Raw genomic sequence first — 17,763 nt, forward strand, 5'->3', positions numbered from 1 at the left:
CTTATTACTTCAGGTCTCAGCATGGAGAGCAATATTGCTGTTGTTTTTTTTTTTTTTTTTACTTCTATATGTGTGCGATTGCTAATGCTAGCTCATTGCACACTCAACCAGTCACAGTATCACACAGAAATCACATTTCAATCTCATAACTTTGTGCTATTTGCTCTTGGAGTGAAGCGCATTATCATTCATTTTTTTAAGAATGGGCTTGCAGTAGACTAGAATCTGGACTCACAAAAAGCTGCCCAAAAGCTGTCCATTTTTTTCCCTCATATCCCTCAGTTCAGACAGCAGCTTTTGACAGCTGAAACACTGTCATGCATCACAAAACACAGATTTGGACAGTTAGATGGATAGAGACAATGAAAGACTGAATACTGTCACTTAGTACCACAAATATCATATATATTTCTCAACTATAGTAGTGTGCCTGGTATTATTTTATTTACATTTACATTTATGGCATTTTGGCAGATGCCCATATCCAGAGCAATTTACAGAAGTGGTTTGAAGTGTCTATCAGTAAATACATCCACATACTGGTTGACAAAGTCAGGGACCTAGAGTATTATCAACAGTCTAAAACAGTTTAAAAACCCTGTTGGGGAGGTTAGTATAGTATGAAAAAAACACAAGACAAAGTTATTATATTTAATAACAAATTGCTAATTTAAGTACTTTATGAAGAGGTAGGCCTGTAGTTGTCATTTGAAAACAGCCAGTGAGTCAGCTGTTAAGACATCTAGGGGACATTAATTCTACCACATAGGAGCCAGAGCAGAGAAGTGCCTTGATACATGCTGAGAGATGGTGAGTCCAACCAAGCAGTGCTAGAGGATCGGCGGAACGTGGTGCAGTGTGTGCCGTGATGAGTGCTTGAAGTTATGGGGCTGCTCGTCCATTTTTGGCTTTGTAGTTGAGCGTCAGTGTTTTAAGGGCAGCTACAGGAACGCAGTGGAGAGAGCATAGCAATGGTGTGGTGGGGAAGAACCTGTGAAGTCGTGCAGCTGCGTTCTGGCTCAGTTGCAGAGGTCGAATGGCAGACCTACCAGGATCGAGTTGCAGTCTTCCAGTCTCGAAATGACAAAGGACTAAACTAGCACCTGTGTGGCCTCTGTGAATAGAACTGGATGAATCCTCCTGATATAACCATCAAAAAGGTTCCCCAAGGTTTCCCTTTTCAGTTGATTAAATAGTTCAACACTATAAAAGTACAATAATTGAAATTTATTGACAGTGTTTGTGTGATCCATTCAGACTCTGAAAAACATTTAACAAAATAAAAGCTGTGCATTAGAATTTAACAAAATTAAACTCACAAGGGGGGTTGGGGGATGTCTGAAGCGTGGGGCTTTTCTCAATCTACTGTTAGTTAGTAGCTCTCTGCTCTCATAGCTCTCTGTATCCCTAGATGTGTTTTTGAATCCTGGGTTCTCCACTACTGAATATGAACTTCCCAGTCACCACAGTGATGTTTTAGCCCAGATTAAATCAGCGAGGAAAGGCTGCCTGAATGAAGAAGAGAGTTTGCTGTGCATGTGCAGGTCTGTGTGTGTTCCTGTGTGTGTTGCTTCATATTTTGTCTAGTTTTAGAGACCGTCACAGAAGGGTGATTTTAGCGCAGATGCATGGTTGTATCTGTAGTATTGGCACTGCTGTATGGTGCACATATCTGGTGAATTCGGCATTTTAGTAACATGGTTACTAAACATGGTTGCATAATTTGGTGAATTCGGTTACATTTTAGTAACTTGCTGGCCACTTTTGTAACTTACCAGAAAGTGAAAGTGCTCCCATACTTCAAAACTCGAGTTCAAAATAAGAGTTTGAAAGATTTGGTGCTGATAGAAGTGTGGTAGAAGTGGTAGCTCAGTGGTTAAGACATTGAACTTCTGCTCAGAAAGTTGTGAGTTCAAATCCCATCACTGCCCAGCTGCCACTGCTGGGCCCTTGCGCAAGGCCCTCAACTGCTCAGTTGTATAAATGAGATAATTGTAATTATAAGTCGCTCTGGATAAGGGCATATGCCATAAATGTAAATGTAGTGTATTGGCTCAAGAAACACAGCATACTTAAGAAAGTGTGTTTTTTTAATCCCTTGTAGCCTCTGCTACAGAGGAAGCCACTTTTTTAGTGAGTGTGGGCTTGATTAAGTTTAAATCTTTATTACACCTCATGTAATATAAGCTGCATTTTATCATGAATAGTATACTTTATTATGCAGTCTGTTGAATGTATTTTTCAATATACAAACATATCAAATTAATAGCCTCATATCAATCAATATGCCATATTGTTACACCCTTAATATTTCAAACAATCAGGGTTTGTTGTTTTGTTCCGATGGCTTTCAGTCATTGTAATGACTCAGAAACACATTCCTGTGATTTATCGATTATAGCCAGTGGCTATAGTTATAGAGGCTGGTAACCTGAGCTTTGAGTCTTTCAGACAAGCTCTCGTTTGTGATTGACATTCACAGTATCTTGTATTTTGCTGCTCTTCCTTATATTGACCCACTTAATGGCCTTTTGTTGTCTGAACTGAGTGTATGGCTATGAGAGACCTGACAGGTCTATGGTGGAATAAAGCTGTGATTATTTCAGATTACATTATTTGTAATATGTGTATGGTCCTTCTATTGTGTGAATGTGTCTACTGATACTTTTCTAACAAAGATACACAATACAGTAAATTCTTGTAGTGAACTGATCAAATTAGTAAACAATTGCCTTGACTGATAGGATACATTTTACAATATTAAAAAAGTTTCAAATACATTTTAAAAAGTTAGTGATTAGAATGTACTCATATGCAGTCTAGTAGATGCTACTAATAGATATTCTGATGTTCTGCATTTTCAAATAGCTGCCTGTCACTAATCTGCATGGAGCAGCTCAGCCTTAACACTCTGTACTCCCCTGAGTACTAACAATCTCATTAAACAAGAACTATATAAACACCCACCACTTTGACTTCAGTGCGAAGTGCTCGTCTGTCGCTACTCTTGTCTTATCTAATGTGTTTGTGTTGTATATGTACTTATTCTTGATTGCTTGCTCTCATTCTCTTTATCTGTATTTGTGTGTGTGTTTTTATTAAGCCTTTTTGCATTAGTGGCCTACTTCCATGTCTAGCGTAGTTGTGTCAGTAATAAATGATATACAGAAACTTTCAGAAATACCTTCATTTCTTCTAAGAAATGTTTTCATTAAATAATCCCTCTCCATTTATTGTTAATTAAATATGGTCAAAATCTTACATAGTGATAGGATAGTATGTCATATTCAGGTAAACTCTGCACTAGATCTCTGCCAGTTTAAGTCAAACCTGTAATATTCCTTCTCTTGTATCTGTATGTTTTTATAATTACAGGTTCAGGGCTGAACGATGGAGAATGGCATGATGTTCGCTTTTTGGCCAAAGAGAACTTTGCCATGCTGACCATAGATGGAGATGAATCCTCAGCTGTGAGGAACAATGCAGTCATTCACATTACCGCTGGAGGAATGTATCATTTTGGAGGTCAGCCTTGAAATTTGAAAACAATATCTTGACTTGAGCTAACAGCAGAATGGAAAATGAGTGTTTGCATTGCTTTAGAAAAACTGAATTGAATGTGCTGGATGTATTTTGTGAAAAGGGTTTCACATCTTTAATAGCTTCCTGTTGGGAACTGGAGTCAATGCACAAAGGCCTGCTTTTTTACTTCGATTTTGCTTAAAGGCTTGTGAAATTTGCTCTGTAAAGGAGGAAAAATCTTTCTGAGCTCCCAAGTATGCACTGAGATGGTTTCATAAAGATATTCTTGTGCATCTGAAATTTAATCTTAATTTTAATGCACTTATCTTATTTAGTCTCAAATAAAACTCAGAGAGCTGATGGTCTGCTTAAGTAAGCCAGAAAGTTTAAGTCACAGTGTCTGAGATGATAGCTTGTACAGATTTTGTGTTTTGTGGCCTTGCTTTAGCTATAATAGCTAAAAAAATCTGGGTATCTGAATAAAAGCAAACAAATGATATATAACCCAATGAATGGTCAGGGTTAACATGAAGGGCATGGTCTCAAATGGTCTCATATTATATGTAAATTTATGAATGGTTAGGGTGAGGGAGAGGGTTCATTTTTACAGTAATTACAACTTAATTTTTATTCATTCCTATTAAAATGCTGTTGCTCATTATAATTCCTGATAGCTTTATTTAGTTGAACTGGCGTACAGAGCACTTGGTTGTTAGCCATACTGACCATCATTGCACTCCATATAAAGACACAATGTATCTCATATAATCAGTATGATTAATACGTCTGATTCCCTTTTGAATGTTTTGGGGTCCAACTACAATCACATACTATTATCCTACTGATGGATTCATATGTGTGTCCGCACACCTAGCCATCTGTCCAATTTGAACCAATGTCCAGTGTGTCAAGAAAGGAAGTGTGCAAAATGAAAATGGCAGTCCATCTTCATGGCAGTGTGTGGCACTGTGGGCAGATCTGCTGGTTAATGCTGAAGGATAGATTGTCTGATAGCTTTATCACTCGCACTCATCTTCACAAAGCCTACATGATAATGGAGGTGCGGAATCTCCACCCCTGCAGTTCTCCCAAGACATTTGCACACAACAACACAAAGAACAAGATCAAACTTGAAATGGTTCAACTGTACACAGTCATTGTTTTAAGGACTGTACATCCTTAGCTCAGGGTTGATGCATCTGTGCTGTTTAATACGTTTACAACTAGTTTTTTTCTTTCCTGAGAATAGATTTCTGACACTAGAAATGAAACTAAAGTCATTCCATTTGCCCTGCCGTGGAATTTAGATATCAGAAATGCCATGTAGTTAAATTAGAGATAAATTAGATAAATGTAAGATTGCCTGTGCTGCAAGAAATGAACAGCAGTTTGACTGAATATCTGCACTAATTCATTCCGAATGCTGGTTATGGTACATCAGAATGAGAAACTCTTTATTCACCAGGTTGTGTACTTAGAAATTTAAATTGCCAGATCAGTGGATGAGTGTACCAAAAAAGTAATATGTTCAAGTTAGTTCAATTACATATATAAATATTCTCTGATTGCACATAAATATGGTGTCCAGCAGTAGTCCACATAGATCCTTGGTGCATCCTTTTTGTAAAAAAAGCCATGTCTTATTGCAAAGGTTAAAGATCCTGGCCAATAGTTTGTCCTAGTGCTTTGCTAGTAAGGCTTAACAGCAGTCTAATTAAGCCTGTTGAGACTAAGAGACTCATTTGGAGACCCGGGCGAGAGCACAATGGATTTAATTGGGTATTAGCATCAAATCCAGGTCCCTGTCCGAAGAGCCTCAGTGACAGCAAGGTCAAAGGCACAAATCACCAGGTTGGCCTGGGGAAAGCCATTACTGCTATAGCTCATGTGCAACTTGTTCTTCTATCAGTGATCCATTGTATCCATTCCAACACCATTTTCATCAGCACAACATATTGGTTATTGCCTCTTTCTGGACTGATGGTCTGTTTGTTGGTGCTGGCTGGATAAGTGTTCAAATGGTGGAGCGGTCACTGCAAGGCCATTCGCACATGCTGGAATCAGTTTTATTGGACTTCTGAATCACTCAGCCTGGATTATGCCTCTCATATTGTCCAGTTTCACTGAGTATTCATCCCTATTGACATTTCATGGGTTGGGTGATGTACCATAGATTAAAAATAGCATATTTATTATAGTGCTGCTGTAGTGGAGTATCATAGTTTTCCATTTGGTTTGGATGTCATCTTTATCAATATGGAGTTAACTATCCAAACATAACATAAACAGGTGTTTGTAAAAGATAAAGCCCCATCTGTAGCTTTTGTATATCTGACTTTAACTTTCATCACTGTCACTTTGACTTGGGGCAGATTGTGTTTATTCATAAATGTCTGCCATTTCTATCCTGGATTTAGGTTTTGGCACTGTAAGTTATGCTTTTTATGCCTTTATAGTTGATTGCTAGTTTCACAAGGTCGTGTAAAACAATGGAAGGACAGAGAAGTTTTAAATTTCTTCCCCACCATTTAAATCTCTTGCAAACCAAGGACATAGTCAGTAGTGAAAGTTAAATACATTATTCATTTTAACTACCTTGTAATTGTTTTATTTTGCATACTTTCTCTTTCAGAAGATGTGACATCCCACATTCGGTAGGCATGGCACTTTATCACTTGTGTAAAACCTTTTAGTCATTGACATTCAGTGCTTGAAAACAGCAGAAAAGGATTTTTAAGTAGAACCACTTATCGATATAACCAAAGATCTACATAGAAAGACGGTAAAAGGTTATAATTATATAGGCCAGCTGGATTCCAGCTGTCATAGGGTCCATAAAGTGTGAGTAGACCTCAATAATTTAATAATACTACCGAGAACTGTGATTCTTCCAAAGACCATATTTTTTCAATGATTGCAATGATTGCAATGTTGTTATTACTAAGAGCTCCAACATAGAACCATTAAAATCTTCAGCATACTGTAATATTTCAGACAGCATTATTAAGTTGCATTTATATCAACTACATCATGTTCACTCTGTATAGATGTTCAAAGGCACACGAAAAACCTTTAAGTAGGTGATGACATTTATCCGTCACATTATGGGTGCTTTGAAATAAAGAGGATCTTCTTTTCAGTTGTCACTGAAATACATTTTCTTTATTCACTAGTAATCAATAGTTATAATTCTGGATTATGAAAACTCAACATTATTATTGGACTTAACTTGTGAATTTTAATTTAACAGACTTTCATTAATCCGTAACATGCTCTCAAACCTCTTTTGGACCTTTGGACCACAAATCCACAGTGCGACCCTACCTTTCTTGTGTCCAATAACTAGTTACGACATTTTATAATACAAGATAGTAAAAATAAGGCTTTGCTTTATTTACCAAAATTGTTAAGATCCCAGTACAGATTTTCACTGGGGTGTGTGTTCAGTGTAGAACCTCAGTTTTCCAGCAACAAAACCTGAGGATAATATTTTAAAAACAAATATCAAATATATAATAAATATATAGCATAACATATAACAAATATATAAGAAATATTTAATATAACAAATATTTGAGGTAAAGGTTCAGTGTTCCTCTGCTGAGTCAATAGACTGAGGAAAGAAAAAGGTCAAAACTACAAGAAATTTCCAAGGTAGAAGGAGAAAAAAAAACATGGTGAACATCTGCATTGGCTGTATTGATAAAGGTAGCAGTTTCATAATGTTGCATTCCCAAGAGAATGCCCTGAATCAATCTGCTGGTCATGAATTATACATAGAGGACACAAGTACTCATTAATCTAACCACAGTTATTCTCCAGTTCCCTATAAATCACCCGTGGCCCTCAGAATCATACCAAAACACAAATACACAATTGTCATTGCTGTCCTCCTGCTCAATAATATAATTAGATATGTGAAAGTGTTTGAAAAGTCAGCCAGTAATGGCACTGTTATCCAAATAAAGCTAACAGGAGCCTGTCTCCTCCTTCCTGTCTTTATTGACCACCTGTATCCCCTTGGCTTTGTTTCAAAAAGACACCCATTGTAGAAGCCATTCAGATACTGTACTGCTCTCCTTCCTTATCAGATGCTACTTTATTTCTCCTATTTCTTGCTTTCCTCCTTTGGAGAGCTGTTTCCTATCATGTTGCTACAACTGTGGCATTCTTTCTTTTGTTGTATACTCCTCTATCTCTCCACTGTTTAGGCAGCCAGACACTCAGAAAAACATGTCAGACAGACAACAGATGGTCTAGATAACTTTTAGAACATCATGTTTTCCTCCCTCTGGTGTTTCTCATGAAAGTGTAGAGGTGAGGAAGGAGTTTTTTAATTATGTCTACACCAACCCCTTGCTGGGAATAGACATAATGATGAAGCAGAAAATATTAAGAGTGAAAATGCTGTCAGCAGCAATATCTAGGGCTAATAGGATAATATGCAAATGAGAAGAAGGTAAAAATTTAAATAAACATCTAGCCCAACATATTGTTAATATACAGTACTGGAGTCAATAGTCATGAATAGTCCTAGTCATGATAATCATGTTAATGTGCTGTCTTTTCAAATCTGGCTCAATTTAGCAATCTGGAATCCACTACAATCTTTTGCGTGCCAGCATTTAAAATATCACTCTGGTATCATGGTATTATACAGCAGGTTATAAAAAATAAGGCAGAAACATACCCGAAAGGGCAAAAAGGTGGCATGTTGGTGCAGTGGTTAGCGTTGCTGCGTCACAGCTCCAGGTTCTCGGGTTTGATCCTGTGCTTGGAATACTGTCTTTATGGAGTTTCACATGTTCCTCCCATGTCCTCCAGGTTCTCCAATTTCCTTACACCTATCAAAAGCAAGGCTAAACTACCCTGACCAGTATAAAGCATTTACTGAACAAATGAATGATAGAATGAAATAATTCTCATTTCTATGATTTCCAATAAACCTGAAGTATTTTCACATTGTCATATTGTGCATTCAGTTTTAGACTTTTCTGAATTTTTTCAGAACTTTTCAGGACATTTCCTAAAGGAACCCTATAGTATGGTGTCAAGTATTAAAGATAAAAATTATTTGAGTTATTTGAGTTTTTGCCAAATTCCAAGGGAAGCCAGATGAAAAAGTGGGGATAAATGATTCTAACTCAGAGCAAGATTTTTAATTACATTGAAAAGTAAATTGTAATGGTTCTGATTCTTGCCTGGTGCTGTTCTGTGTGCAGGTTATTTCCTGAGGACACTGGTGTCTCCCTCGCAGCGCTCGTTTCAGGGCTGCATGCAGCTCATCCAGGTGGATGATCAGCTGGTCGACATATCAGCAGTGGAGCGGGGCATGATAGGAGCTTTTGAGAATGTCAGTCTGGATATGTGTGCCATTATAGACAGGTAATAATCTTGAACACATGACGACCCTCCGCACTATACCTTCCATGCTGTACTCTTAGAAAATAAAGGCTCCATCTAGCATTCTAAAAGGATGGTTTGTCACTCTTGGGAAACTCTGTATGTAAAACCCTACAACAAAGGGTTTCCTCTTTGAGAAAGCCTGTTTAGAAAGCTAAAGCCAGCATCTAAAGAACCCTATTTACTAAGAGGAAGGGGGTATATAACTGAAAAAAAAGATTCAGAATCAGAATCACTTCAATACTGAAACAAAGCCAAATCTCAACCAGCAAAAGAGACAGAATCAGAGACAAAAAAAAAGAAAAGAAACCAGGAAGTAGAGCACATGAAATCAAATCCAATACCTCACAGTTGTTTAACTTGTTTAAGTATAGTGATTTACTTATAGAAGTTTAGCTACCAGGTGCCATCTGAAACAAATATGCCATCTGGGGCTCAAAATGAGGTTGATAGTTGGTTGTAAACAGGGATTAGAAACAATTTATTTTTTATTTTGGTTTGTTCTGATCAAAATCAATATTGTTACGTTCCTGCTCATTTGCCCGCTCTTTAGTTGAAAACTGGTTAGAATAAAATAAAGAAATGGTTAATAAAGTTCTTTACTGAGGATAGCATACTTTGCTTATAGAAAGCCTAGGGTATAAGTAAACCTAACACTGCATTTAACCAGAAAGATGTATTTATTTTTAACATGTTCAGAGCATCCTTCTACTTTGCGGTGTGATTTGTTGCTTGTAGAATCATAGGAAAAATATATTCTACATGGACTTTCCTGCTATTGCCTCATTCGAAAACCTGGCTAGAGTGACTGTCTAATGTCAAATCTTCCTGTACCAAGGCATGCAGGATATAATGCATTCTGGACAGGAACTTAGGCCTATTGGGAAAATGTTTAGGTTTAGGGTATACTTTCTTGAAATCATACTGGAGTAGAAAAGTAAGGTTATTAACCGGTTAAGCACTTTTGAAAATAACATTTTCAACATGAAATCATTTAGATTTTTTTTCGATTATGGACCTCATTTATAATTTTTTTTAGTAAAGTTTTAAATGTTTGCATAAGCCAAACTGAACTAAAATATGGTGGCAGATTTACAAAAGTGTTGGAAAGGCAGATTTTCTTTGTACTCGCATGTGTATGTTGATCACCACCAATAAATATATTTAATAATATCTGTAATAATAAGCGAGGGCTGAATCTTCCCTCAGCTGAAGCTTTTGTTTATGACCTATGGCTATGCACAGACAGAATGGCCAATCCATTTATACAGTGGCATTTCTTTTATAATAATTGAATGATTAATTTTATTTGTTTTGATGTATGGTTTTGTGTTAGCTTGCTTTCTTTAAATATTTTTTAATTAATGACAATAATATAAAACTAAAAATTATTATACTTGAGTTTGACTTATTTGTGTTATTTGAGTTTTAGCCAAATTCCAAGGGAATCCAGATGAAAAAGTGGGGATAAATGATCATACCTCAGAGCAAGAGTTATTCACCACCTATGCTTTTTAATTTGAGAACAAATATATCATTTTTTACAGCTATATCCAGCCTTCACAAAGTGGCAGGGTTATTTAAAGAGTAGTATGACTGAAAAGTTCCTATTGGAGTTTGACTGGAGGGTCTGAGGAACAGAGGAGCTAATTCTAGTTCATCGTGCAAAAAATCAAGTGCTATTTTAATAAGCTGCCAAATAGTGAGGGAGAAAGCCATATTGTTAACTAAAGACATTTTGCATTGATCAGTGTAATAATTACAACTAGGACAATTTATGCAGCATGCAGATATGGTATATTCTTTCCATATCAAGTCAAATGACTAAAATGCACATCTCTCAGAGTTTGTGAATGGAGTAGATTGTAACCTTTTTGAAAACAGATGAGGTTTTTAATTACCATGAAAAATAAATTGTAATGGTTCCGATTCTTGTCTGTTGCTGTTCCGTGTGCAGGTTGAGGCTTTTTTTTTTTAATAATTAATAATTGAATGATTAATTTTTTTGTCTTTGTGTATGGTTTTGTGTTAGCTTGCTTTCTTTTTTTTTTTTTTTTAATCTTTTTTAATTAATGCCAATAATATAAAACAAAATTCACAAAATTTTCTTAATGGTTCTCTTAGTCCCCAACATAGAGAACTAGCATGAGGATGTGTTTATAATCAAGACTCCAAAGCATTTGTATAAGTTGCCCTGGATAAGTGCATCTGCTAAAGCCTGTAAACATAATAAAAATAAACAATTAAACTTGATGGTATATTCCATAAAAGTGCAGTAATCCATATAAATTATATGTTTTGAAGTCGATCAAGTCAAGGTTACATTAGTCTTCTTATGTGTAAATTTACACACACTCAGGAGCAGGAGTGGAATAGAAAACTTTTTTCCAAATTTACGGGATTTTCAGGAATACAAAATTTCATGTGTAAATGCTCATCAAACAATTTACGAATAAATCTGTTCGTGTCCAGTTTGATAAATGAGGTCCATTGTTTCTAATTCCTGGCTGCAAGTGTGGGGAGTGATACAAACCTTTTCTGTTTTAAAAAATTAAACTGCTCATTTTGACCCAAACAGAACATGAACAATCAGAGTATAGGGACTTTGCCGGAATCCCTGCTCAGAACCACATCAACAAGGTTTATTCAATCTAGGGAAAATGTCATTACTCTTAGTGATTGATTGTTAATGCATTCAACAACAGTTCCTTCACTGAGCCTTAGTGTGCGTTTATGTGCTACAGCCCTTTCATGGCCACACAACAATACACACAACAATACTGAGGTAGCACACCATCTATTGCTCTGATAATCACATGTAATTGATAAGACAAATCTACACCTGGAACCAGTATGACTTGCAACAAGAAAAACGTGGGTAGTAAATCTATTAGAGACAATCAGGGCACAACTTTGCATCTACCCAGATAATACACATACTGTATGTCTGGCCAATGTCGACACAATGTGCACAAATTTTGTGTGCACAAAATTTAAAATTTTAAAACTCTTACAGCTTGTTTGTTAATTGGGAAAACAGCACAATGTCATTTTGGATCATTGTTAATGCATGTCCTTAATATTCCACTTTTTAAACCTTTGAAGTTATTAATTATTGTCAGTGATGTATACTCTGCTAAAGGCCCCAGAAAGGTTGGCTATGTCAAGATTAATCATAGGAGGAACAGTGCTAGAAGATTAAATAAATTATCACCAAGAGGGGGTATTGTCTTACAACACCAAGGGGCTTAAATCACACATTTATAATTAAGGATAGTTCAAAGAGGCATAAAAAGAGTCCCGTCTCCGTACCTGTCCTGTCATTGGTTTGTTGCCTGATTGTGTTCACCTGTTCTGTGTTATGTTTTCTGCATTATTAAGTCTAAGGCTTTTGCTTTCTTCTTTCTCTGTTCATTCTGGTTTTCAACTATTGCCAGTGTTTCAACACTGATTATGGATTATCCTTGTTTGATGTTGCCTGCTTGTGTTTTGACACGCCCCCCACCCCCCACCCCCATTGTGGACTCTGATGATTCTTGGATTTGCCCAAATATAGCACTGAATTTACGTACTTGTGTCCTGCCTCACAACATGTAAGCAATGTTTGTTTCTGTATTCAAGACTTATATAACAAAATCATTATGAAGTTGAAGTTGAGTGGCTCTGTTGATTTGATATCATATGCTGTGCTTGGAATTCCAAGCTGAGGGGACATTTTCTTTGGTTTTTCCTAGTCCCTAGGTCAGAAATTATGAGTTGTAAACCTTCATCAAACACAACATTAGCACACAGATTCCTATGATAATTTGCATATTGCTCATAGTAGGTTCTGAGTAAATCTCTTTTAAATGAAGAAATGTGGAATTGCAGCTGGGGAAACCAATTTGACTCAAACAGCAAACTGTGTTAATTGAATCAGTAATCCAAAAGGAGTTAACCATTTTAAAAAATGCATTTTTGAATACTACTGAATCACCATCACTCTGATACGTTCCTCTGAACCACAGGTATGATTCAGAGTGTGATTGTTACCTGATTAAATCAGGCATGATTTTTACTAACATGGGGAGAACAGTCCTCAAAAACAAATAAGAATGAACACAGCCTCAGACAAATCTGTCTTCACAGTGTGTAACTTTGTCTTTATTATATTGCGTCAGTGGCAAGGCCGCCCATGTGTGCTCTCAGTGACAGAAACGTTGTGGGTGTTGGATGAGTTCATGGTGTAAAGCTCCAGCAGCAGATGGTTGGGGCGCTAACCCAATTAATCCTAACGTTCTTGACAGATAATGTCCCAGCAGAAAATATACCACCCTCCAAGAGAAGGTGGCAGAACAAAAAAAGTCCCTGCAAACTTCCATATTCATAACTCTGCCCACAAAACATGAGACCAACAAGCAATTTTTTTCATGCTGGGTTCAGCTGTGCTAATGAATTTGCCACACAACTGACAAGAGCAGCCTCAGAAATCTTTTTTATGAAAACTGAGGCAGGAGTTGTCATATTTCACCTCTTAACCCTTGGCTAATTTAAAGCACCTTTACTGATGACTAATTACATCAACAAGAAAATACAGTGAAGCCTTTAATTATTTTATCGTTGGTTCTTTAATTACAACTTCTATCTAGGGACAAAGATATAGGATCTCTGTAGTGTAAATATGCATAATCTTTTCCAAACATTGTCAATATGATCATTACACATCCTTGATTGTGTGTATGATGTCTTTTTTAAATGCCATTCACATTGATTCTCAAAGTTTGGGAGGAGAATGACACCAAAAAATGGTAGAGAGAGTAGAGCACATTGATGTCAGTGCAAAACTTGGCTGATTTTCCTGTAGCACTGTGCTACTTTTAACTTGCAGGTTTACCACAGGGGGTTGGACATTTTTCATACTGTAATTATATCAATGTTTTGCAAGCCAAATAAGTAAGCTAGAGATTTTTCCTAATTGGTAATTGTATAGTGTCATGAAGCAGACAGACGCATGTTTTTTTTTTTTTTTTTAATTTTATTAAAACCAATGTTGCAGCATATTTCATTACCTCGATTTAGTATCTCATGACCACATTAAATCGTGTGCTCTATATAAAAAACAAACATTTTAGTGGCCTGTCCAGTCCCTTAGTGAAACATTTAACAGTGGATACAGCTTCTTCACTCCTGCCTAGGTTTTGTGTCCTGTGTCATGATGCAGACAGATGGACACAAGTCTAGGGTTTCTTGTTTTATAAAAACCATTATACAACAGTTAGTTCTGGTCCACTAATTTGATTGGACAAGCGGCATTCCAAGTGTGCTGATAGTTTGTAAAATAGCACTGATACATTACACTGTTTGTATCACTCCACTTGTCTTTGTTTGCTACATATATTTCCAATTCTAGCAATAGTTTTTTACATTGAAATGACGCTTACTACAGGCTGTCATTCAGTGTGTTGGCATGGCAAGGTGCAACACCCTATCCAGCTGTGGCCACTTTGAGAACAATTTTCATTGACGGAGCAAAATTAAACAAAGTATATGGCCATATTGGGTCTAAATATCAGTTACTCAATATTAATTGATTGTTTATAGAACAGTTGTATTACAGCAATATCACACTCTCAGTCATGCTGTTGTACTGAATATCAGCACAGCTGGGATTACCTGCAGCCAAATCACAGCTGTGCTGAGTGCAAAAGCATACTTGTTCATGTGATATTGCTTAAATGTAGTAGAAAACCAGAGGGCTAGGCAATACTCAGAAACATGAGGTAGTCTCAAGGTCAGATAACATGAAGCAGAGTAAAATTGGTAATGTGAAGCAGGCAATGTCTAAAAACAAGACAGGTCCCTAAATATTTGGACATTGGCAAATTTGTTGTTATTAAGCTGTCCTCAATAGTATATTGGAGTTGAAATTAAATAATGAATATGAGCTCAAAGTGTTAAAAGACTTTTAGCTTTAACTTGAGGGTATGTATATCCAAATCAGATGGACAGTGTAGGAATTCCAACACTTTGTGTATGTGCCCCCTGCCACCCCACCCCCCTTTTTAAGGGACCAAAAGTAATTGGACAGTTGGTTGCTCAGATATGCCATGTCCAAGTGTCTATTATTCCTTCATTATTTCACTTTACAAGTAAACACATAAAAGGCCTAGTGCAGCATTTGCATTTGGAATCTGCTGCTGTTAACTCTCAGAATGAAGTCCAAGTCCACCTCATTTTATGGCGTAGGCATGTCTGGCTGCTAGTGGAACTGGTTCCACTTTATTTCATGTGACTATTGACCAATGCAGCAGGATGAATTCCGAAGTATATAGGGATATATTATCTGCTCTGATTCAGCCAACTGCTTCAAAACTCATTCGATGGCGCTTCACAGTGCAGATGGACAATGAACTGAAGCATACATCGAAAATATCCCAAGACTTTTTTTAAGGCAGAGATGTAGAATGTTCTGCAATGGCCAAGTCAATCAGCAGACTTGAATCCAATTGAGCATTTCGCTGTTCGGGGGATGGTGCAATACCTACACTATTCACCCAATTTGGATGTAACTAAACTCAAGTTTCATTTCAACTGCCAATATACTGTGGTGTGTGTGTGTGTGTGTGTGTGTGTGTGTGTGTGTAATATATATGGTTGGGAGGTTCTGATTTTGAGTCCGGGAAACTGGGCTGTTTTCACTGACAGTTGGTTTCGTCATGCAAGCCTAGCAGCCATACTTGGTTTCATGTATATAAAAAAAAGTAATGATTGTGCAGTTAAGCAGATTAAATTCTGCACTAGTGACCACAGATCAACATTGCAACAGCTGGAATGTAAGTTCTTTGGGTGTCCAGTTTGAACATAATTGGCCACTATTTTTGAGTTTGAAAACTACTTCAGATTTAACTTCAGAGTTGCAGTGATTCTGTTCAAAGTGTACAGTGTTGCCATATGCAGAGTAAAGTCAGTAAGGGCATTGACAGCTGTAAATCTTTTTTTTTTTCCTTTCTATTTTGTTAGGATAGTACTGTCGATAGTCCTGGTATATAATCACTGTACATGGACACATCACAGAAATACAAATTCTGTGTCAGCCAGTGGAGCAAGCTACAGTATTTCCTCTGGTATTGAAAAGATCTGACTTGAGATATTGTCAGGGTAATATACACCAGACATTTTTTTAAAATTTGCCTTAATCTAAAATACTCTTGTTTAGCGAATTTAAATTACAGACTAACAAATTAAGTTAAAACAGATTAAGTTTGCAGATGTTACACCGAAAAAGATGGACATTAACTGCTTCCTTGCATTTCCTTGCTTGCATCTTGCACTCAATCGTGGATGTAGTATTTCCTGTTAATGTTGGGTTTATTTCTGATTGGCCGGTGCACCTTAAGTGTCTGTGGTGCAGCAGAAATTCTACACTGCTCTAGTTTTAAACAACCTACTCTTTACTGGTATGGTTTAAGAATGACTTTACACTCTAACTTATGACTGAACTTGCGTTTAGCAGCTGAGAGAGAGAGAGAGAGAGAGAGAGAGAGAGAGAGAGGAATGGCTGTTTTTTGCAGCTATGACATAACTGACAACAGGAACTAACATTATACACAACATTAAATCTATACTATACTAAATCATTAAACATTAAATCTAACTATAAACTGTTAAAATGTGCTACATGTCCATTAATAAATTTAACATTGTAATTATTGGCAAATTGCTTTGGTATAAGCGGAATAACACACCCCAGACCATGTAGTTATACAAAATAATACATTTCGGGGTGGTAAAGACATTCCACTTTGCATCATGCTGCATCACACCACACCAGCAGGCATTATTTTAATATAACTGCGTGATCTGTCATGTGTTATTCCTTAAATAACAGCTACTCTGACAGTAGTGCTGGCTGTAATTCAACTCATCTCATTCTAATATATTAGCATTTCAATAGTAAAAAACTCACTCACAGTGACTTGTATGGTGGACATTCCACATAACTTTAAAAACATGTACATAGACATACATTATGTAGAGCTGTTGATATGGTGAAGCTTTCTGTAAGGAGATGCTTATTTTACATTTATTGAAGGAATCTGGTGTGTCAACAGTTTGTAACTTTAAGATTTCTATAACTGCATGCCCTATTGTGTTCTATTCTTTACATATTTCATGTGTTGCTAAACTATGCACGGTGTGTGTGCAAGAGTACCAAAGTGACATGATGTCTGTTAGGAATCTGGCTTTCTGCATATTGATTATGACTGATGCTAATTTCCTGTCTCGTATCTGTGTTTCTACTGCTAATGACGCCAGTACAACTTCCACAAAAGAAACTCTTGGATTAATGATTTGTGCCCAAAAGATATTTTATATAGATCCTGAAAATACACACATTCCAACAAAAAGTGTAGACCAGGCATGAATGTGTCTTTCAATTTACACTACCTTTTTATTCAGCTCAGGAACTAATGATGCTTCCCAATAAGCACTCATATCAAACACATCATAAGGCAGCTGGTCCCTCAAGGATGCGCACTAATTTGCCCTTTTTTTACCCCATGGTGAAGCTGTGTGACTTTGAAGATAAGGACAAAGCTGCAGTGGTATTTGATGCGAGACTGATTTTATGCTAATGATTCTATTTTCCTGTTTTCCAGATGTTTGCCCAATCACTGTGAGCATGGAGGAAGGTGCTCTCAGACCTGGGATACCTTCAGCTGCTCCTGTGATGGCATCGGGTATGCTGGAGCTACCTGTCACTCCTGTACGTACAAACAGTCCTGTAATTCCAGTAACTCCATTCAGTCACTTATAAGAAATGTGTTTCCTAAACGTGTAGTAGCTTTTAGTACATGC

General features: G+C 36.9%; 1 protein-coding gene across 1 annotated transcript in view; it reads left to right on the forward strand.

The window, feature by feature from the left end:
• The window catches only part of LOC113541231 (contactin-associated protein-like 2), a 245,380-nt gene that overhangs the window by 134,154 nt on the left and 93,463 nt on the right, over positions 1-17,763 (forward strand). The window contains exons 9-11 of the mRNA XM_026938097.3: positions 3,376-3,525; positions 8,745-8,907; positions 17,565-17,671. Coding sequence (XP_026793898.3) covers positions 3,376-3,525; positions 8,745-8,907; positions 17,565-17,671 — 420 coding nt within the window. The remainder of the gene's footprint in view (positions 1-3,375; positions 3,526-8,744; positions 8,908-17,564; positions 17,672-17,763) is intronic.

The sequence above is a fragment of the Pangasianodon hypophthalmus genome, chromosome 22 (genome assembly GCF_027358585.1).
Source record: "Pangasianodon hypophthalmus isolate fPanHyp1 chromosome 22, fPanHyp1.pri, whole genome shotgun sequence".
In the NCBI taxonomy this organism is placed as follows: domain Eukaryota; kingdom Metazoa; phylum Chordata; class Actinopteri; order Siluriformes; family Pangasiidae; genus Pangasianodon; species Pangasianodon hypophthalmus.